General features: G+C 43.9%; 2 protein-coding genes and 1 long non-coding RNA gene across 3 annotated transcripts; 2 read left to right on the forward strand and 1 right to left on the reverse strand.

Annotated features, from left to right (window-relative positions):
* Nucleotides 1-65: 65 nt before the first annotated feature.
* On the forward strand, nucleotides 66-7,915 carry LOC112226486. The gene is made up of 3 exons (XR_002949751.2): nucleotides 66-298; nucleotides 7,418-7,556; nucleotides 7,820-7,915. It is a non-coding gene; the product is annotated as an uncharacterized LOC112226486 (long non-coding RNA).
* A 1,145-nt stretch (nucleotides 7,916-9,060) lies between these two features.
* On the forward strand, nucleotides 9,061-10,660 carry LOC112226375 (protein odr-4 homolog). Its single transcript, XM_024390764.1, has 3 exons — nucleotides 9,061-9,151; nucleotides 9,592-9,784; nucleotides 10,527-10,660. Exons 1-3 carry the CDS (start codon nucleotides 9,092-9,094, stop codon nucleotides 10,658-10,660), a joined length of 387 nt encoding a protein of 128 aa, XP_024246532.1. The 5' UTR covers nucleotides 9,061-9,091.
* A 7,771-nt stretch (nucleotides 10,661-18,431) lies between these two features.
* LOC112226376 (phosducin-like) lies at nucleotides 18,432-19,808 on the reverse strand. The gene is made up of 2 exons (XM_024390765.2): nucleotides 19,679-19,808; nucleotides 18,432-19,322 (listed from the first exon to the last, which is right to left on the reverse strand). The coding sequence occupies exons 1-2, from the start codon at nucleotides 19,724-19,726 to the stop codon at nucleotides 18,801-18,803; spliced, it is 570 nt and encodes a 189-aa protein (XP_024246533.2). The 5' UTR covers nucleotides 19,727-19,808; the 3' UTR covers nucleotides 18,432-18,800.
* Between the last annotated feature and the right edge of the window lie 2,853 nt (nucleotides 19,809-22,661).

Consider the following 22,661-nt stretch of genomic DNA (forward strand, 5'->3'; position numbering starts at 1 on the left):
TGAGTATATTGTCCAATCATCTTCCTCGGATGCAGTGACGTATTATTTAAGCGATGCCACAAGTATCAACCAAAAACGTTTAAGAACGAACTCATTGTTCTGTATATCAACCAATATTTTTTTAATAACTAAACCAAGATAGACCACAGCCCATCGTTTCAAATGGGAAGACATTTGTCAAAGTGGGCAAAACAAGCAAGGAGGAGGGCAACGCCAAGCACGAGCTAACGAGATCCTATTGAGGCGTTCTATCATAATTTGTATATTTCCGTTCGGGAACGGCTACTTTGAAGTGCAGGTGTGGATTAACTAAATTGGCATTTGCACTCTTAATTAAACAACGCCATTTTTACTTTGGCAAAGGGTAAAGTCTACTAAACGTAGTCCACTCTTTTAGACAGATTTTAGTTTTGGGAACAGAAAATGGTATTGAGATAAAATGTTTCATCGATGAGAAAATGTGCAGAATATCGTCCAAACTCCATCTCGTTCCATCTTCTCCCACTGGTGGCCACTGGGCTTCCTCGCACTACGCGCAAACGCCAAGCAGATGCTTCACATTTATACATCCGGTGAAATATCTGTCTCATTGAACCATTTTTTATTTCACCTTTATTTAACCAGGTAGGCTAGTTGAGAACAACTTCTCATTTACAACTTCGACCTGGCCAAGATAAAGCAAAGCAGTGTGACACAGACAACAACACAGAGTTACACATGGAGTAAACAATAAGCAAGCCAATAACACAATAAACAAGTCAATGACACAGTAGCAACAAGAAAGTCTATATACAGTGTGTGCAAAAGGCATGAGGAGGGAGGCAATAAATAGGCCATAGGAGTGAATGATTACAATTTAGCAGATTAACACTGGAGTGATAAATGAGTAGATGATGATGTGCAAGTAGAGATATTGTGGTGTGCAAAAGAGCAGAAAAGTAAATAAAATAAAAACAGTATGGGGATGCGGTAGGTAGATTGAGTGGGCTTATCTACAGATGGACTATGTACAGCTGCAGCGATCGGTTAGCTGCTCAGATAGTTAATGTTTAAAGTTGGTGAGGGAAATAAAAGTCTACAACTTCAGTGATTTTTGCAATTCATTCCAGTCACTGGCAGCAGAGAACTGGGAGGAAAGGCGGCCAAACGAGGTGTTGGCTTTAGGGATGATCAGTGAGATATACCTGCTGGAACGTGTGCTACGGGTGGGTGTTGTTATCGTGACCAGTGAACTGAGATAAGGCGGAGCTTTACCTAGCATAGACTTATAGATGACCTGGAGCCAGTGGGTCTGGTGACAAATATGTAGCGAGGGCCAGCCGACTAGAGCATACAGGTCGCAGTGGTGAGTGGTATAAGGTGATTTGGTAACAAAACGGATGGCACTGTGATAGACTGCATCCAGTTTGCTGAGTATTGGAAGCTATTTTGTAGATGACATCGCCGAAGTTGAGGATCGGTAGGATAGTCAGTTTTACTAGGGTAAGTTTGGCGGCGTGAGTGAATGAGGCTTTGTTTTGCGAAATAGAAAGAAGATTCTAGATTTGATTTTGGATTGGAGATGTTTAATATGAGTCTGGAAGGAGAGTTTACAGTCTAACCAGACACCTAGGTATTTATAGTTGTCCACATATTCTAGGTCGGAACCGTCCAGGTTGGTGATGCTAGTCGGGTGGGCGGGTGCGGGCAGCGAACGGTTGAAAAGCATGCATTTGGTTTTACTAGCGTTTAAGAGCAGTTGGAGGCCACGGAAGGAGTGTTGTATGGCATTGAAGCTCGTTTGGAGGTTAGTTAGCACAGTGTCCAAAGAAGGGCCAGAAGTATACAGAATGGTGTTGTCTGCGTAGAGGTGGATCTTGCCTGCAGCAAGAGCAACATCATTGATATATACAGAGATATATACAGAGAAAAGAGTCGGCCCGAGAATTGAACCCTGTGGTACCCCCACAGAGACTGCCAGAGGTCCAGACAACATGCCTTCCGATTTGACACACTGAATTCTGTCTGCAAAGTAGTTGGTGAACCAGGCAAGGCAGTCATTAGAAAAACCAAGGCCATTGAGTCTGCCGATAAGAATACGGTGATTGACAGAGTCGAAAGCCTTGGCCAGGTCGATGAAGACGGCTGCACAGTACTGTCTTTTATTGATGGCGGTTATGATATCGTTCAGTACCTTGAGTGTGGCTGAGGTGCACCCGTGACCGGCTCGGGAACCGGATTGCACAGCGGAGAAGGTATGGTGGGATTCGAAATGGTCAGTGATCTGTTTATTAACTTGGCTTTCAAAGACTTTAGATAGGCAGGGCAGGATGGATATAGGTCTGTAACAATTTGGGTCTAGGGTGTCACCCCCTAGGAAAGAGAGGGATGACCGCGGCAGCTTTCCAATCTTTAGGGATCTCAAGACGATACAAAAGAGAGGTTGAACAGGCTGGTAATAGGGGTTGCAACCATCTAAACGTATCGTTGGGACGTCGCCCAATTTAAGTGGACAACGGTTAAGGTTAGGTAAGAGTTAAAGTTAGGGGTAAAGGTTAGGGTTTAAGGTTTACGGTGTACAATTTAGAGGCGATAGTGGCCAATGAATGGGAATCAATGCCCCGTCCAACAGACGATTGACCAAATCGCTTTCACGTTGGCAGGTTGCGTCATGTGGTTGCTAAACTAATCGTCACACAATCCCTTCTAAAAGGCAGGGTATTGCCGCGTTCAAAACAACTGGGAAATCTCTGACTTCCGAGCGTTCACAACAGTTAGAATGTCAAAAAAAATCGTAGCTCTAGGAAGCGGCCAGAGTTCCCGATCGATTTTTCCAAGTCGGAGCTCGTTTTTATTCAGTTCCCAGTTTTGAACGCACGATTATCGGATACTTTCGAGTTTCCCGTTGTTTTGAATGCGGCACCTGCCTATTTTCCTCGAAAGTACTTAATGTAATGATTTCAATAGAGTATTACAGAAAACAAGTTATTCCCATCTCTGATATGAAGTAGTTTTTTTCAAAGTTGCCGAAATATCAGGTGTGTCCACTTATGTCAGTGTATTCGTAACAGCCTAACCATAACGAAATGTTTATTCGATCAAATAAGCCTCACAATAACAAATTAGTAATTACATTTGTGTTGACCAAAATCGACACTCCCAGTGACTTGCATACAAAAATTCCTCTCTTTGTGGTTTTATTTCGTAGACAGATTTTGGGCGGAGTAAACCCTCTCGCTTCGAGAGAAAACCCCCCCTTATTTAGTAAACCCCCCCTTATTTAAGTTTAGACATAATATTAGCAGTGTGGTTAGGTTTAAAACCTCTTGGTGTTAGGGGGCAGTATTTTCATTTTTGGGGAAAAACGTTCCCGTTTTAAACGGGATATTTTGTCAGGAAAAGATGCTAGAATATGCATATAATTGACAGATTTGGATAGAAAACACTCTAACGTTTCCAAAACTGTAAAGATGTTGTCTGTGAGTATAACAGAACTGATGTTGCAGGCGAAAGCCTGAGAAAAATCCAATCCGGAAGTGCCCCAGGTTTTGAAAGCGCTGCGTTCCAATGACTCTCTATTCAGCTGTGAATGTACCATCAACGAGCTTACGCTTTCTACATATTCCCCAAGGTGTCTACAGCATTGTGACGTAGTTTTACGCATTTCTGTTGAAGAATAGCCATAGGCGGCCACACTGCGTAAGTTGTCACATAGTGGCTCCGAGAGAGATTCTCGCGTAAAATACAGAGGTAGCCATTATTCCAATCAGTCCTAGTGAAAAACGAATTGTCCTGACGGATATATTATCAAATAGATATTAGAAAAACACATTGAGGATGGATTCTAAACAACGTTTGCCATGTTTCTATCGATATTATGGAGCTAATTTTGAATTTTTTTCAGCGGGCGATTTCTCAGCCAAATGTGAAGAACAAACAGAGCTATTTCGCCTACAAAAATAATCTTTTGGGAAAAAATTAACCATCTCTGCTTGTGACAGAGGATACACGTGACTCCTGGGAAGTGTGGCGTCTACCAGGAGATTTATCACACAATCCCCCTGTCGATGGGGTGGTAATTGAGTTGCCTTCTTCTTAGAGAAGGCGAGAGCCAACTCGGCACATTCAGGGGGAATGCGCACGGTGGAGACCTGGTCTGGACTTTCCACTGTGGTAGCAACAATGGAAACCGCTAAATACCTCCCTGTGCCCTCTCGCAACCACCCCGTGAGAGCCCTCCGTTGCCAAGAAACAGTGGGGTCATGACAAGCTAACCAGGGTAGGCCTAGCACCACAGGAAACACAGGAGAGTCAATGAGGAAGAGACTAATTCTCTCTTTGTGACCCCCCCTGCGTCACCATACCCAGAGGAGCGGTGGCCTCCCTAATCAACCCTGACCCTAATGGTCGACTATCTAAGGCGTGAACGGGGAAGGGCACAGCCACAGGAACAATGGGGATCCCTAAACTATGGGCGAATGATCTATCTATAAAATTCCCAGCCGCGCCTGAATCGACGAGCGCCTTATGCTGGGAATGCGGGGAAAACTCAGGAAAAGTGACATACAAAAACATATGCGCAACAGAGGGCTCTGGGTGAGAATGGTGCTGGCTCACCTGGGGTGATGCCAGAGCGCCCTGCCTGCTGCCTCGATACCCAGAGGAACCAACCCAGCACCGACCGGCAGTTCACCCGCCGCTTCCGGGCAGTCGTCGACCATCCGCGGGTTGAACTCCTCAATCTGGTCCAACGCCGCATCTCCCTCTCTCCACGCGGCGTTAGGCCACTCCAGGGCTTTCCCGGTGAGGCACGAGACGAGGGCGGACACCGTCTCAAGGCCAGAAGGAGCCGGGTGGACGGTTGCCAGGTATAAGTCTAGCAGCAACAGGATCCCCTGGCTGTTTGCAGCCGTCCCATCGTATTCCTGGGGAAGGGAGAGACGAATCCCACTGGGACCAGGAGAAGGAGGGGCGCATAGTGGAGACCCCGGTTGTGCTGGTGGAGTCGCTGGGAGAACTCCCTGTGTCTCCCAGCGGTCCATTGTCTGGACAACGTGGTCTGTGGTGGTGCCAAGATGGTGGAGCATTGTTGCGTGCTCCTGGACCCGCTCCTCCACCCCTATACCTGGGGTACCTGCTCCTGCTGACTCCATATAGTAGGTCCAGAATTCTGTAAGGGGTGCGTACTGGTGGCAGAAAAGTCAGGCGCAGGAGAGCAAAAACTGTGTTTACAATGGAGCAGTTTAATAATAAAAACCACCGGAAACAGAACAAACAATCAATGGGTACAAAAGCCGTCGCACACCAGATAAACGTGCACATGCACTAACAACAAACAATTCCGGACAAGGACATGGGGGGGAACAGAGGGTTAAATACACAACATGAAATTATGGAATTGAAACCAGATGTGTGGGAAGATAAGACAAAACAAATGGAAAATGAAAAGTGGATCGATGATGGCTAGAAGACCGGCGACGCCGAACGCCGCCCGAACAAGGAGAGGAACCAACTCGGAGGAAGTTGTGACACAAATAGGATTCCCTCCACATTGCTCTGATGTCCAAATGATTTCAAATCACATTTTCGTGATATGAAACTTAAGTTACATGTATTTGAAAATATCTACATTGGTCAGTCCAAAATTGCTTTTTAATTCTGTAATTGAAATAAATGTATTTCCTGTTACCAAGTTATTTATGGTTTCTATGCCTTTAGTTTTTTCTTTGTGGACCAGTTTATTGTGAATTCTGAAAAACTATCCAAGAATTGTTCCATAGGGGTGTGTTTTTTGGGAGTGATATTGATTCTTGTAGAATGTTTCATTTTCTTCCATATTGTTATAGTGTTCTTATTATGTTAATGTTCTTAGCTTTATCCTTTGAAAACAATATGTACCCATTGTTCCTCTTTAGTGCATTTAACAATACACTGAGTGTACAAAATATTAGGAACACATTCCTAATATTGAATTGCACACCCTTTTGCCCTCAGAACAGCTTCAATTTGTCGGGGCATGGAATCTACAAGGTGTCTAAAGCGTTCCACACGAATGCTGGCCAATGTTGACTCCAATGCTTCCCACAGTTGTCAAGTTGTCTGGATGTCCCTTAGGTGGTGGACCATTCTTGATACACACAGGAAACTGTTGAGCGTGGAAAACCCAGCAGCGTTGCAGTTCTTCACCCTTTCAAACCGGTGTGCCTGGCACTTACTACCATACCCCCATTTAAACAGAACTTCAATCTTTTGTCTGGCCCATTCACTCTCCTCTCTGAATGGCACACACGCAATCCATGTCTCAACTGACTCAAGGCTTTTTTAAACCTATCTCCTCCCCTTAATATACACTTATTGAAGTGGATTAAACAAGTAACATCAATAAGGGATCATAGTTTTCACCTGGATTCACCTGGCCAGTCTATGTCATGAAAAGACCAGTTGTTCCTAATGTTTTGTACACTCAGTGTATGTCTCAAGTAAAAGCCTTGGGTGGCGAGTTGACAGAAGCGGGGTGTGGGTAAAATCACTGGAGAAGCCAAGACCCCCACTTCAATATCATCAAATCACCTCTGCTTAGTCTAGCAATAGTGCATTTTATACAATAATAATAATCATCATAATAATACAACTTTTAAAATGAAAATGTCAGCTCTTATAGTTAGTTCACATAACATGACACAGTTTTAGCACTGTGAGCTATTACTTGTATCTCAGTCTCACTCTGTAATAATGTTTAATGATGTAGTAATGTAGGTTTTCTGAAGGTTTCCCGGATGTTACAGGGAGGTTTCTCAGTTTTTGGTATATTTCTTGTCACCCCACCTGAGCTGCCCAAAGAGGCTCAAAATACATTGAGACAGTTAAGCATGACACAAACTAAAGCTGGGGCAATAATGTTTCAAAAGCCTAAATCCATCTGAGTATTATTATATATAGTGATCATGCATTTTAATAACAGGAACTGCATTACTAGAAAGTGGGTTTCTTAAAACTAGAGTGTGTTTTTAGTAGTTGATCTTTGCAGTGGGCAAGCACATATCCAAGTGACGAATATGGAGTCTCACAAAGGAGGATGTTACTGAAGTCACGCTTCACATCTGCCCAAATTGGTCTCAATTGCATCATCTATTTACTGCCCAAAGACAGTAAATGATGAACAATGGTCTCACTAAAGTCCATGATAAAGGTGGTGACATCTTTGCCGAGTTGTGTGGTGTGCTTGATACAAGGAGAAGCCTTAGCATTGGAAATCATTTTTATCATTCTCAGAGCCGTTTGCTGAACATTTGATGTTCGAGATCCCAAGATGAGTTAATATGTGTGACAGTATGGCCTTTTTAAAGCGGTCAATTCTCCTCTACTTTCTCTTTTCTGTATTCAAATTCAGCCCTGGAAATACTACAAGCCTTAACTTTATTCTGATTGGTGATTTCAGAGCCAAGCCTGCTGATTGGAAGTACCAGTGGTGGGGGTGTACTTCGTGGCCAATGTTTACATGTTCAGTGAAACTGGACCTGCTGTTCCCCGTGTTAGAGATGCATGTCTTACCACAGGACATGGAAAAGTGTGTGAAGGTGATGGGGGTTATATTGGATACTATTACCTGATCTATTGTTATAGCTCCATATGAATGTTTATAACACCCTTATTAAACACCTTTATTAAGTGTGTCAGCATTACATCACTAAATGAGAGATGGATAAACAGTACATTTTAGGAAATGTCTAGTGAGTTCCTCTTTAGCAGAGCTCACTTTGCCTTTTTTTATATTCTCAAATAGGACAGTGGATTAAAATGTTAGTTCTAGTGAAACTAATAATTTGCTTGTGTGTTTCAGGAGGAACTTCAAACATGGGCAAAGCAGATTGAAGATGGGCTTTGCCTCACCAATGGCAAAACGATGCCTGATGAAGTGTAGCTAGTGGCAGGGCAGGTAAGCACAGCGTTACTTTTGGTGGCACAGTGTAGTTCATAGGACCGTATTACTGCTTATTACAAGTCAATGTTTTTCTGTTCAGAAAAATAACGTAAAGGCTGTTTAGCAGACGTTCCGAGCCCAGATCATTATCCTATTGGTAAGAATGTCATGAGTAGGTTTTTTTTTGTAGCCCATAACAAGGGCTCAGAGTTTCCTTGCTGCAGTTAATTTGTATGTGTGCATGCTTGTTTGTGTGCCTGCTCGTTCGTCAGTGTGTGTTATGCTTTTGTGAGTGTGTGCCTGATTTCGTGTGTGTATCGTAGAAATATAATGAATAGAATGGGCATGCCCGTTCAAGTAAATGGTGGCATTGTGGGTGGACTGGCAGCCATTGCGAGTGAAAACCAGGAAGTTTACCCTTCAATCTGTGCTGTGATTTGTTGACATTACAAAAATGCATTCCATTGCATGAGCCACAACAGTTAGCATCTTTGAATGAACATTCTACCTGCCGCCTTTATGATAGGTCATCAAAAGAGATATCATCCAGGGTAAAGTATCAAAAGTAAATGTATAAATCATTTCAAATTCTTTATCTTAATAAGCAAACCAGACGATACAATTACATTTTTTCTTGAATTTACGGATATCCAGAGGCACACTCCTACACTCAGACATCATTTACAAACAATGCATTTGTGCTTTAATGAGTTTTTTCAAATTTATTTAAAAGAAATTGTACCTTTATTAAACTAGGCAAGTCAGTTAAGAACAAATTCTTATTTACAATGACGGCCTACACTGGACAAACCCGGGCGATGCTGGGCCAATTGTGCCCGGCCCTATGGGACTCCCAATCACGGCCAGTTGTGATACGGCCTGGATTCAAACCAGGGTGTCTGTAGTGACACCTCTAGCACTGAGATGCAGTGCCTTAGACCGCTGCACCACTCGGGAGCCCCGAGTTACCCAGATATGAGGCAGTAGAGATGACCACTCTTGATAAGTGTATGAATTTGACCATTTTCCTGTCCTGCTAAGCATTCAAAATGTAACGAGTACTTTTGAGTATCAGGGAAAACGTATGGAGTAAAAAGTACATTATTTTTTAAAGAATGTAGTGAATTAGAAGTTGTCAAAAATATGAAAAGTGATGTACAGATAACCCTAAAAGTATTTTACACCACTAATATGAACATAATGTCCAGCAGAGTGGAGATGTTCCTGGAAGATATTTTAATAGAGAGAGAGAGGACAAAGATACAGTATTAGTTCTCTGCTTTAGCATTGGATTTTAGGCTATGCAGATCAACCACAAGGTGGCACTGTTGACCATTCACTGGTTGTCGCAATACTCACTGTCCCATCATTTACCTGTTCTCCTGCATTAGAGTATATATTCCCACAAACAATAACAAATCAAACACTGAACAATGACTCATACTTAAATCTGCAGAGTTTACATACTGGGGCGGCAGGGTAGCCTAGTGGTTAGAGCGTTGTACTAGTAACCGGAAGGTTGCAAGTTCAAACCCCCGAGCTGACACGGTACAAATCTGTCGTTCTGCCCCTGAACAGGCAGTTAACCCACTGTTCCTAGGCCGTCATTGAAAATAAGAATTTGTTCTTAACTGACTTGCCTAGTTAAATAAAGGTAAAAATAATAATAATGCTTTTCTGCTCTCCTCTCTTCAGCAGGGTCAGTTGGTTTACAGCTAGTGCTCCCTCGCAGAGTTTTTGCCTCCTTGCCCGGCATGGGCCTGTGTGTGTGTGACTACATGTTCCGTGACGAGTGTGTGTCCGACGTGAGTGACCATCTCAAAGAGATGCTGGACAGGGACATGCCCGAGAACAACATAGGCACATCCCAGGAGGCCCTCTTAGGTGGGTTAGGATTACCATGACAACCGGTGGTCAGGGGTCAACGTAGGTGGACGCCATGACAGTTAGTTTAATTTGGATTATAAGTAACTCAAAGAATGACAAGTATTACGCTAGTTGATTGTTAAAATTATGCTTGTGAAACAGGGAGTTACTATCTGAACTTTCCCAATAGGAAAGACTAATTTTCGTTTTCCATAGCAAAACACAAACATGCCATAATAAACATGATCCAGGAAGTGGGTATTCTCTGTTTTGGTATAGACAATGTAGACTACTACAGTATCAAGTGTAATCTTCCAATGACCGGGTCAATAAAGCAAGGAGTGTTACTCCCTATGAGGAATGAAACAGGAATTCCAGATGGAAACGGTCACAATCAGTAACCTGAGGCTACATGCCTGTGAATAGTTCATGAAAGATCATACAATGACTACTTGGAAACATATCAGGTTTCCCCACCGTGACACACAATGTTGCACACAAAACCTCATTGTCAACTGTGTTTCGGTTTAGTCAGTCACGTGAGGAAAGACATCTTATGATGGTCGTTACTCATAATTGAAATTCTTCAAACCAATAGTTTTTCTTTTGGTATGTTGGTTATGAAGTGATATCATATGGGTTGTTTTAGCTTCCTAAATCATTGTAGAGTTTAGAATCTACATTTTCTATTCTTTCCATACTTCTACTTGTCTTCCATTGATTGTAAGGGTGACATTGTTGAAAATGTCTGATTCTGAAGCTCCTACGATTGACCTAGAGAAGATGATTCTTCAGAAGTACCTGAAGGCTAAATCTACTGTTGCCGCACCTCCTAAGACACCCTCTGAAGATCCCACTGAAGACCCCAAAACATACAAGATGTACACCACATGACCAAAAGTATGTGGACACCTGCTCGTCCAACACCTCATTCCAAAGTCCCCCTTTGCCGACATAACAACCTCCACTCTTCTGGGAAGGCTTTCCACTAGATGTTGGCACATTTCTGTGGGGACTTACTTCCATTCAGCCACAGAGTGTTAGTGAGGACGGGCACTGATGTTGGGCGATTAGGCTTTGCTCGCAGTCGGCATTCCAATTCATCCCAAAGGTGTCGATGGGGTTGAGGTCAGGGGTATGTGCAGGCCATTCAAGTTCTTCCACAACGATCTCGACAAACCGTTTCTCTATGGATCTCGCTTTGAACATGTGGGCATTGTCATGCTGAAACAGGAAAGGGCCTTCCCCATACTGTTGCCACAAAGTTGGAAGCACAGAATCATCTATGTTGCAGCGTTAAGATTTTCCTTCACTGGAACTAAGGGTTAAGCTCAAACCATGAAAAGCAGCTCCAGACCAATGTTTTTCCTCCACCAATCTTTACAGTTGGCACTATGCATTGGGGCATCCGCCAAACCTAGATTCGTCCTTCAGACTTCCAGATAGTGAAGTGTGACACTCCTGACGAACAGTTCTTGTGTTGACGTTGCTTCCATAGGCAGTTTGGAACTCGGTAGTGTTGCAACAGAGGACAGACAATTTTTACACACTTCAGCACTTGGTGGTCCCATTCTTTGAGCTTGTGTGGCCTACGACTTCGCGGCTGAGCTGTTGTTGCTCCTCCTGACCGGGGCAGCTTTAGCAGGGCAGAAATTTGAGGAACTGACATGTTGGAATGTGATGGTGCCACATTAAAAGTAACTGAGCTCTTCAGTAAGGGTATTCTACTGCCAATGTTTGTCTTTGGAGATTGCATGGCTCTATGCTCGATTATATACACCTGTTTATTTATTTTATTTTATTTCACCTTTATTTAACCAGGTAGGCTAGTTGAGAACAAGTTCTCATTTGCAACTGCGACCTGGCCAAGATAAAGCATAGCAGTGTGAGCAGACAACACAGAGTTACACATGGAATAAACAATTAACAAGTCAATAACACAGTAGAAAACAAAGGGGGGAGTCTATATACAATGTGTGCAAAAGGCATGAGGAGGTAGGCGAATAATTACAATTTTGCAGATTAACACTGGAGTGATAAATGATCAGATGGTCATGTACAGGTAGAGATATTGGTGTGCAAAAGAGCAGAAAAGTAAATAAATAAAAACAGTATGGGGATGAGGTAGGTGAAAATGGGTGGGCTATTTACCAATAGACTATGTACAGCTGCAGTGATCGGTTAGCTGCTCAGATAGCTGATGTTTGAAGTTGGTGAGGGAGATAAAAGTCTCCAACTTCAGCGATTTTTGCAATTCGTTCCAGTCACAGGTAGCAGAGTACTGGAACGAAAGGCGGCCAAATGAGGTGTTGGCTTTAGGGATGATCAGTGAGATACACCTGCTGGAGCGCATGCTACGGATGGGTGTTGCCATCGTGAACAGTGAACTGAGATAAGGCGGAGCTTTACCTAGCATGGACTTGTAGATGACCTGGAGCCAGTAGGTCTGGCGACGAATATGTAACGAGGGCCAGCCGACTAGAGCATACAAGTCGCAGTGGTGGGTGGTATAAGGTGCTTTAGTGACAAAACGGATGGCACTGTGATAGACTGCATCCAGTTTGCTGAGTAGAGTGTTGGAAGCCATTTTGTAGATGACATCGCCGAAGTCGAGGATCGGTAGGATAGTCAGTTTTACTAGGGTAAGCTTGGCGGCGTGAGTGAAGGAGGCTTTGTTGCGGAATAGAAAGCCGACTCTTGATTTGATTTTCGATTGGAGATGTTTGATATGAGTTTGGAAGGAGAGTTTGCAGTCTAGCCAGACACCTAGGTACTTATAGATGTCCACATATTCAAGGTCGGAACCATCCAGGGTGGTGATGCTAGTCGGGTATGCGGGTGCAGGCAGCGATCGGTTGAAAAGCATGCATTTGGTTTTACTAGCGTTTAAGAGCAATTGGAGGCCACGGAAGGAGTGTTGTATGGCATTGAAGCTTGTTTGGAGGTTAGATAGCACAGTGTCCAATGACGGGCCGAAAGTATATAGAATGGTGTCGTCTGCATAGAGGTGGATCAGGGAATCGCCCGCAGCAAGAGCAACATCATTGATATATACAGAGAAAAGAGTCGGCCCGAGAATTGAACCCTGTGGCACCCCCATAGAGACTGCCAGAGGACCGGACAGCATGCCCTCCGATTTGACACACTGAACTCTGTCTGCAAAGTAATTGGTGAACCAGGCAAGGCAGTCATCCGAAAAACCGAGGCTACTGAGTCTGCCGATAAGAATATGGTGATTGACAGAGTCGAAAGCCTTGGCAAGGTCAATGAAGACGGCTGCACAGTACTGTCTTTTATCGATGGCGGTTATGATATCGTTTAGTACCTTGAGTGTGGCTGAGGTGCACCCGTGACCTGCTTGGAAACCAGATTGCACAGCGGAGAAGGTACGGTGGGATTCGAGATGGTCAGTGACCTGTTTGTTGACTTGGCTTTCGAAGACCTTAGATAGGCAGGGCAGGATGGATATAGGTCTGTAACAGTTTGGGTCCAGGGTGTCTCCCCCTTTGAAGAGGGGGATGACTGCGGCAGCTTTCCAATCCTTGGGGATCTCAGACGATATGAAAGAGAGGTTGAACAGGCTGGTTGCGACAATGGCGGCGGATAGTTTCAGAAATAGGGGGTCCAGATTGTCAAGCCCAGCTGATTTGTACGGGTCCAGGTTTTGCAGCTCTTTCAGAACATCTGCTATCTGGATTTGGGTAAAGGAGAACCTGGAGAGGCTTGGGCGAGGAGCTGCCGGGGGGGCGGAGCTGTTGGCCGAGGTTGGAGTAGCCAGGCGGAAGGCATGGCCAGCCATTGAGAAATGCTTATTGAAGTTTTCGATAATCATGGATTTATCGGTGGTGACCGTGTTACCTAGCCTCAGTGCAGTGGGCAGCTGGGAGGAGGTGCTCTTGTTCTCCATGGACTTCACAGTGTCCCAGAACTTTTAGAGTTGGAGCTACAGGATGCAAACTTCTGCCTGAAGAAGCTGGCCTTAGCTTTCCTGACTGACTGCGTGTATTGGTTCCGGACTTCCCTGAACAGTTGCATATCACGGGGACTATTCAATGCTATTGCAGTCCGCCACAGGATGTTTTTGTGCTGGTCGAGGGCAGTCAGGTCTGGGGTGAACCAAGGACTGTATCTGTTCTTAGTTCTGCATTTTTTGAACGGAGCATGCTTATCTAAAATGGTGAGGAAGTTACTTTTAAAGAATGACCAGGCATCCTCAACTGACGGGATGAGGTCAATGTCCTTCCAGGATACCCGGGCCAGGTCGATTAGAAAGGCCTGCTCACAGAAGTGTTTTAGGGAGCGTTTGACAGTGATGAGGGGTGGTCGTTTGACTGCGGCTCCGTAGCGGATACAGGCAATGAGGCAGTGATCGCTGAGATCCTGGTTGAAGACAGCGGAGGTGTATTTGGAGGGCCAGTTGGTCAGGATGACATCTATGAGGGTGCCCTTGTTTACAGAGTTAGGGTTGTACCTGGTGGGTTCCTTGATGATTTGTGTGAGATTGAGGGCATCTAGCTTAGATTGTAGGACTGGCGGGGTGTTAAGCATATCCCAGTTTAGGTCACCTAACAGAACAAACTCTGAGGCTAGATGGGGGGCGATCAATTCACAAATGGTGTCCAGGGCACAGCTGGGAGCTGAGGGGGGTCGGTAGCAGGCGGCAACAGTGAGAGACTTATTTCTGGAGAGAGTAATTTTCAAAATTAGTAGTTCGAACTGTTTGGGTATGGACCTGGAAAGTTTGACATTACTTTGCAGGCTAACTCCTCCCCCTTTGGCAGTTCTATCTTGACGGAAGATGTTATAGTTGGGTATGGAAATCTCTGAATTTTTGGTGGCCTTCCAGAGCCAGGATTCGGACACAGCAAGGACATCAGGGTTAGCAGAGTGTGCTAGAGCAGTGAGTAAAACAAACTTAGGGAGGAGGCTTCTGATGTTGACATGCATGAAACCAAGGCTTTTTCGATCACAGAAGTCAACAAATGAGGGTGCCTGGGGACATGCAGGGCCTGGGTTTACCTCCACATCACCCGCGGAACAGAGAAGGAGTAGTATGAGGGTGCGGCTAAAGGCTATCAAAACTGGTCGCCTAGAGCGTTGGGGACAGAGAATGAGAGGAGCAGGTTTCTGGGCATGGTAGAATATATTCAGGGCATAATGCGCAGACAGGGGTATGGTGGGGTGCGGGTACAGCGGAGGTAAGCCCAGGCACTGGGTGATGATGAGAGAGGTTGTATCTCTGGACATGCTGGTTGTAATGGGTGAGGTCACCGCATGTGTGGGAGGTGGGACAAAGGAGTTATCAGGGGTATGAAGAGTAGAACTAGGGGCTCCATTGTGAACTAGAACAATGATAACTAACCTGAGCAGCAGTATACAAGGCATATTGACATTTGAGAGAGACATACAGCGAGGCATACAGTAATCACAGGTGTTGAATTGGGAAAGCTAGCTAAAACAGTAGGTGAGACAACAGCTAATCAGCTAGCACAACAACAGCAGGTAAAATGGCGTTGACTAGGCAACGGGGCCGACAGATAAAACATAAACAAGCAGAATGGAGTACCGTGATTAATGGACAGTCCAGAGTGCATCAGCTATGTAGCCAAGAGATCAGTGTCCAGGGGGCAGCGGTGGATGGGGCAGGGAAGCTGGACTGGCGAGTGTTATCCAGGTTGAAAAAAGTTAACAATGACTAAATAGCTTGTAGCTAGTTAGCTGGTTAGCTTCTGGAGGTTCTTGAGTGTGTTCTAAAAATTAAAAATAATAGCGATTCCGTATCACATTGGGTGAGGCAGGTTTCCGGAAAGGTATAAACAGATTAAAAATCAAGAAGAGATAGAAAGTAAATATGGGTCCGGTGAGTGTTTGGGACGCGGCGATTCAGACGGTTAGCAGGCCTGTGCTAACAAGCTAACAGTTCGTAGGCCCGGGCTAAACAAGGTAGCAGTTAGCGGACCGGGGCTAGCCAAGCTAGCAGTTAGCAGGCCGAGTTTAGCAAGCAGGGAGATAGCGAGGGCTAGAGAGTTGGCCTTTGGGGGACGTCGCGATGGGGTGAGTCTGTTTATTCCTCTTCATGCGGTGACATCGATAGACCGGTCGTGGGCCCGGGTATTGTAGCCCAGGAGTATGCTACGGTGGTAGTACAGGTGCGCTGGCCGGGCTAGCTTCACGCTAAGTGGGTGGAAGCGCTAGCCAGGAGTAATCATCCGGGGTTGCGGTTTAGCTAGATAGCTAGTTGTGAAGATCCAGCTGAAAAATGTTCCGTTTGCGGTGGGAATCCGGGGATGAATCCGGGGATGAAAAATAAATAGGTCCGTTATGCTCTGGTTAGAGTCGCGTTGTTCGAACTGGCGAGAGCTTTCCGAGCTAAAGGTTAGCTTAGCTGATGACCGGTTAGCTGAAGACCGCTAGCATAGCTGGTGGTTAGCTGGCTAGCTTCAGTTGAGGGGTTCCGGTTCCGAAGTAAATATAAATACTTCAGGAAAAATAGCTACATTGGGTGAGGCGGGTTGCAGGAGAGTATTTGGAAGCTTAGGTTTAGCAAAATGTTTTTAAAGAGATATGCGAAGAAAAATATGTAAAAACTAAAAAGAAACGATATATACAAGGGACACGACGCAACAGGACGACTTACTGCTACGCCATCTTGGATTAATGTGAGCATTAACCTGGATTAACCTGTCAGCAACAGGTGTGGCTAAAATAGTCAAATACACTCATTTGAAGGGGTGCCCACACACTTTCGTATATATAGTGTACTACGCTGGTATTTCATTTGAAATACTCTCTTCAAACAACAATTTCCTCAGAATTCAGGAGGTAGAAAGGAAAGGAACTGAAAAGGGGGATACCTAGTCTGTTGTACAACTGAATGCATTCAACTGAAGTGTGGCTTCTGCATTTAACCCAACCACTCTGAATGACCAGGGAAAAACTCCTGGCTGTCGTGATTTGAGTTAAAATTATATCAATAGCTATTGAGAAAGACTGAAGCGTGTGTATGTAAAGGCATGTACAGGAAGTATCGATTGCTAAAAGATTAGGGTAATGGTTGTGACATGGTGAGGTTGGCCCCAGGTGCAACGAGACCAGACGAGGAATCAGTGGTTAAGGAAAAACATGTTACTTTACTGAGAAACGGTAACCGAAGGATCACAGTAACACTGGGAGACCAACAAACACTGAGTCTCGCAAACTCACTCGGGAGACAACGGCACATAATACAGGCTTCTGCACAAGAAAACACCTCATTTTAACAGGGAAATCAGAAGTAAATAGGACACACCTGAGTGTCGTTAATGTCTCTAGGACGGTCTCTGCCGCCCTCTGGTGACAGGTGGAACCATGACAATGGTATTGTGGTTATTTTGTGAACCACTAGGCAAGCACCTCTCGTGACATTCCTAACACCTAACCCAACCTATTAATCAGCATCATCAGGTATGTAACATAGCTGTCTCTTGACTCAGCCGGATACCATTGTGTTTTGTAGGTGTTGCCATGTTGTGTAGGTGTTGCAATCACTCTCCTAGCCATGGGCAACTTGCTGCTCTACCTGAGCAACAAGTGGTGGATGCACACAGGATACACACACAACAACAGCTGGTCCTATGTGAAGTGACTAAATCGCTTGATTTAATTACATTTTCATGAAATTGAGTTTACATGATTTATTATCATACAAGCATATGCAAGCTGTATTGATCATTTAGCATATTTATTTTCATATGAATTGTAAAGCAGAATTATATAGAGAGAAATAAAGAATTTTCTCAGAGAAGCATGTGTATAGAATATGGTGTAATGTCTTACAGTAAGTGTGTGTCCAATTAACATGTTGAAGCATATATTTAAAATTCCCTCTATGATTTATTATAATGGAGAAAATGGACCCGCTAATTGTTATTTTCAGTTCATTCAGGCATCATAAGATATTCTGATGTGAGATAACCACAAACTATCCACTCTGTCCTGACATGTTACCTCATGCCACCCACGCTTCATGCCAACAACCATGTCTATCGGACCACTCCTCACCCACAGTGCTGGCACAACGAACAACGGAAATGCATCAGAAGTGCTCAGAGCGTTGGTATTCAATACAGTATTTTGCGATGACCTAGGTCTACAGTATGGTCATGCTCGGTATAGAGCTCGCCAGCGTGTAGATCTAAAAAACAGCAATGCGTTACCTCTGGTTCATTCAGCCATTCCTAAGGGGAAGGACGTTGTTTTTTGGATAAATGCCGAAAATAAGGTTGCAGGTTAACACAGGCTTAGAATACAGTATTTAAAAAGTTTTGTTCTGTCAGATAATATCAGTCAGTTAACATGACCTTTATGAATTTATGAACAATTATTATGTACAGTGCTTTATGGGCTTGTTTTGATTACATAAATGCTTCGAAATTCACAAAAAGCTACATGAGCTGATTCTCAAGGAACAAAATGTATAACATCTCCTAAGCCTGTTGTTACCACAGACTTATTTTCAGCGTTGATCTAAAATCCATACGAAACCCCCATTCATTTCCCAATAGGCTTGTTAATATTGATAAAACAATTAGACCAAGAAACCAACCAACACTTTCATTGCTTTTAATGACTGATTGGGGGTTAACACATGAAACCTATTGAATTCAAACATGAAAATATAGCACAGAATGCAATGACGTTGAGTCAATAGTGATAAACAAGCCCAAGCCCCAAAAAGGGGTTTCATTACTCCAACCGCAGGATCCTATACTGTGTCGCCAATACAATCTTTAACAAAGATTGCAATATTATCCACTTATCAATCTCACACACATAGAGAATAAAAGCATTTTATAGTGATACACACATACAGTATTGAGCTGATGTCTGAAATATGTAGCTTTGCCGATGTGAATGTACGCTGCCTGTGATAAACTTAAACGGCCTTGACTGGATAGTGGATACTGTTAACTAAAAATATAGCATTTACAGCAGCCTAGAAGGCTAATAGATTCAGAAATGTGCTCTGACTGTCATTGACACCCCATTAAGACCCTTATTCCACCTCCACACCTCCATCCTCCTCATCAGGACAGGCCGCAAACTCCTTCTCGAGCAGCAGGCCATACTCGCGGAGGAACGCCTCGATATCGGTAGCGAAGAACTCCTCACTGAGGTGCTGTGTCATGGACAGGAAGTTGCCTAGCAGCTTGCCTGCCTTGTACACCAGAATGGTGGGCAGCACGTTGTCTGAGAAGCGCTCGCCGGCACCTGTTGCAGCCGTCTGGATGTGGCAGAACTTGATGCTGGTGTACTCTGTGGCCAGGCAGTCCAGGCAGGAGTTGAGTGCCTCGCAACCTTTGACCCCGTCCTCGTAGATTAGTATGATCACCAGGGTGAGCCGGTGCGCCTTCTCAATGACCTCCAGGAAGGCCTCGGCGCTGTCCAACTCCACCACACTGTCGAACTTAGGGCCAAAGCTGAGACGCTTGTGCATCTCCTTCATGCACTGCTGTTGATTCTTGCGCAGGCACTTCTCATCCTCCTCTGCAATCATTTCATACTCCTGGACACTCATCTGTATGGAGACAAATGGGGGGATGAAAGCTGAGTCAAGGCTCATGTCTAGGATGTATAGGGGTCTGAAACAGAAATATAATTGACTTCAATGGAGGGTCTAGTCATTTTATTTCTATGGGTTAAAATAGGTAGAGTAAACATGTTATGATTCTCACAGGAGCTTGTAACACTTGTGTCTCCCTCTGTGGTCGAGTCACTTACAGTCTCGCCGTGTGGTTGTGTTTGAACACTGACTGACCGTGTGGTTGTGGTTGAACACTGACTGACCGTGTGGTTGTGGTTGAACACTGACTGACCGTGTGGTTGTGGTTGAACACTGACTGACCGTGTGGTTGTGGTTGAACACTGACTGACCTTGCGGTTGAGTCTGTCTGGGATGTCATCGCTCTGGGGGTTGGACATCTGTCTGAGGAGCTCCTTCTTGCTGGGAGGGGTGTCCTGGTCCTCACACTTGAACTTCCTCCAGTCATTGATCAAACCCTTGGGGCCTTGTAGATAAACCACAAAGTAGTTGAGACGGGGTTCTATATGTAATTATATGGGTTGAGAGGGGTCCATCAATAGGTGAAAACAAGAGCCGAGTTTTACAGAGAAAAAAGTACAGAATTCACTCTCATTTCATGTGAGGTTTGGATTGTAAACAGTGTAGACCTATAAAGACTCAGGTCACTAGAAGGGTTGATATTAGTTGATGATTTGTCTGTCACCTGTTTGGATTGCTGGCACCTCATCTTCATCTGGGCTTGACATAATGAACTTTCTGAATGAAGAGACAAAATACAGTTTATCAATGAAAACCATTTTCTTATCACCACTTCCTCAAAGAGACTGGCTTGTAACAAAGTTGTCGCCTTGGCAGCATTGTAGCATCACATTGGTTCGTAGGTGTGCCTGGCTTGTGTGCTGTATGCAGCATGTTGAAACTGTCAGAGACATTCAGAGGGAGCCAGGATGATGCTGTATTATCAGATTAAGATTATGTCTAATATTCAGGGTTTTCTAAAACAGAGTTAATTCATGGGTCTGTGTGGGACTATGTGTGTAAGATGCTGCTTGGAGATAAAGATAACAATGTGGCATGTATTATTTGTATGACCTATACAGACCCCCTAAGCCACTAAGCATTAGATCAGGGAGCCAATACAACTCTTCAGGTGGAGCATCTAAAGAGGCCATACAACAGCAGCTTGTTTAGACATGATGCGGCTGAGTCTGAGTAATGACATCATTCATAGGCCTGCTCAAAACAATGCGTCAAACCCAAACCTTACTAATCTGGACCATGCCAATCCTTGTGATATACACACCCTCCCCCCCAAAATCTCTCCATCTCCAGTGTTAGAGCAACTACAATACAACATCTCAATTTCACCTGAAACCTTTCTCATTTGATCTCTGTCGCTACATTTGAAAAGCTACTTTGCCCCCCTAGGGCAACCATAAACCATAAAGCTTCTACAGAGCTGAAAATCAAACATTATCTTTGATGATAATGCTGCAAACACAACTTGCTAGATTCTTAATAAATGTGTAGTGTGTCAATGTATTTTGGTTTGTCTTGTACATCATCATTGTGTCCAAGGTGACGTTCCAGTGCTCTAGGCACTGTCCCTCAAATGTGTGCTATGCTGCAGTAAATTACAGAATAGTCTTTATGTGGATCCATGCACAAGCAAAACATTTCAGTGGTTTCGATAATGTTGAGCATAAATTATGATAAGGCCTGATGTCGTTTTATATTGCTCCATCTAGTGCGGACTATTGCGCTGGTTATCTGAAATGATGGGTTGCAGATTAACGTATTTTAACCATCTGAATGTGCATTATAATCCCAGAGACATGAAACATGGTCTTTAGTACACCTGTCAGAACACAGTGACGCACAGTACACTGTAAAACCATAAACCTATAATGGGAAAATCTGCAGCTCAAACAATAACAAAGCCCTTCCACCTTTTAGTAAAACTTTGATGGATGATGGACAAATTTAACCACTCTCAATTCAATAGAAAGAGTGTGCAAGGGTGCAAGGACTGACTATCCATTATATCAAAATTATATTTTTAACCATGTTTTGAGGCTATATAGGGTTTGTTTACAAGTACATTGTTTACAAACAATGACTTAAAACCGGCTTGTATATTGAGTTATGATGGGGTACGACAGTTGAACTAAGCTCCTAAAGCAGCGTTTCTTAACCTCTTGAGTTTAGGGCTGAATACTGCCCCCTTTGGAGGAAGTGCGTGCCCATAGTAAACTGAAAATATTTTTTTCCAAAATTGCTAATATATGCATATAATAATTATTTTTAACCATGTTTTGAGGCTATATAGGGTTTGTTTACAAGTACATTGTTTACAAACAATGACTTAAAACCGGCTTGTATATTGAGTTATGATGGGGTACGACAGTTGAACTAAGCTCCTAAAGCAGCGTTTCTTAAAGTATGGGTCGCGGACCTGTTAATGGTGGGTCGCGACGTAAATGTATAATTATTTAATTAATTACTGGAATTTATTTGGCTAAGTGCGACTGCGCTTTCGGTTCAGTACGCGCTCTGCTCAGTTTGGTAGTTGCGCGAGTTGGAGAGGGAGATGACCGCGTGCTTCGCGGTTTACCGGATCTTTTCTCTGCAGTTTTGTTGAAGATCACTCCGCGACCCACACGCTGCAGCGCTGTCGTTCAAGCCACTGACTTGTTATTCCCACTCGCCATCACTCACCGCTGTCATGAAATTGACTCATGTTAGCCACAAGTTCTGATTGAGCTCAATAGTCATGAAACGCAAAAACAGTGATGACTTTTTGTCTCTTTCATAGAAATAATGAGGAGCGCCCACAATGTGTTTTGTGTGGGGAAATGCTTAGTAATGAGTCTCTCAAAACGAACAAATTAATAAAACGACACGTCCTGAACAAACATCTAGGCACAACATGACGGTAAACCAAGGGAGTTCTTTCAGAACAGGGCAGAATTTCAGGAAACAGTGCTTCTAAAGTGGAAAAGTCAGTCAACTAGCAAGGCATTGTTGTCATTTTATAACAGGTATATGGGAAATAAGGGAGTACTATCTCTCATAGTAGTAGATGTGAGTTTCTCTTTCAAACAATCCCCTGGCCTTTTAACGTTACACAGCTAATAGCTAACGTTAGCCAAAGCAAGCTAACTAGCTATTGATAGTGCAACCCTAAGAAACAGTACAGATGAAAAATTCAGGCCTACTGTACATTTAACTGTAGAAATGTTTGTTGAAAACACGTCTAGGTCGGAACTGTTGCTGTTAAAATACAAGTAATCCTTTTTATTCTGAACTGGAATAAACTGATTGAAGCAAGAT

The sequence above is a fragment of the Oncorhynchus tshawytscha genome, linkage group LG28 (genome assembly GCF_018296145.1).
Source record: "Oncorhynchus tshawytscha isolate Ot180627B linkage group LG28, Otsh_v2.0, whole genome shotgun sequence".
Lineage (NCBI taxonomy): Eukaryota > Metazoa > Chordata > Actinopteri > Salmoniformes > Salmonidae > Oncorhynchus > Oncorhynchus tshawytscha.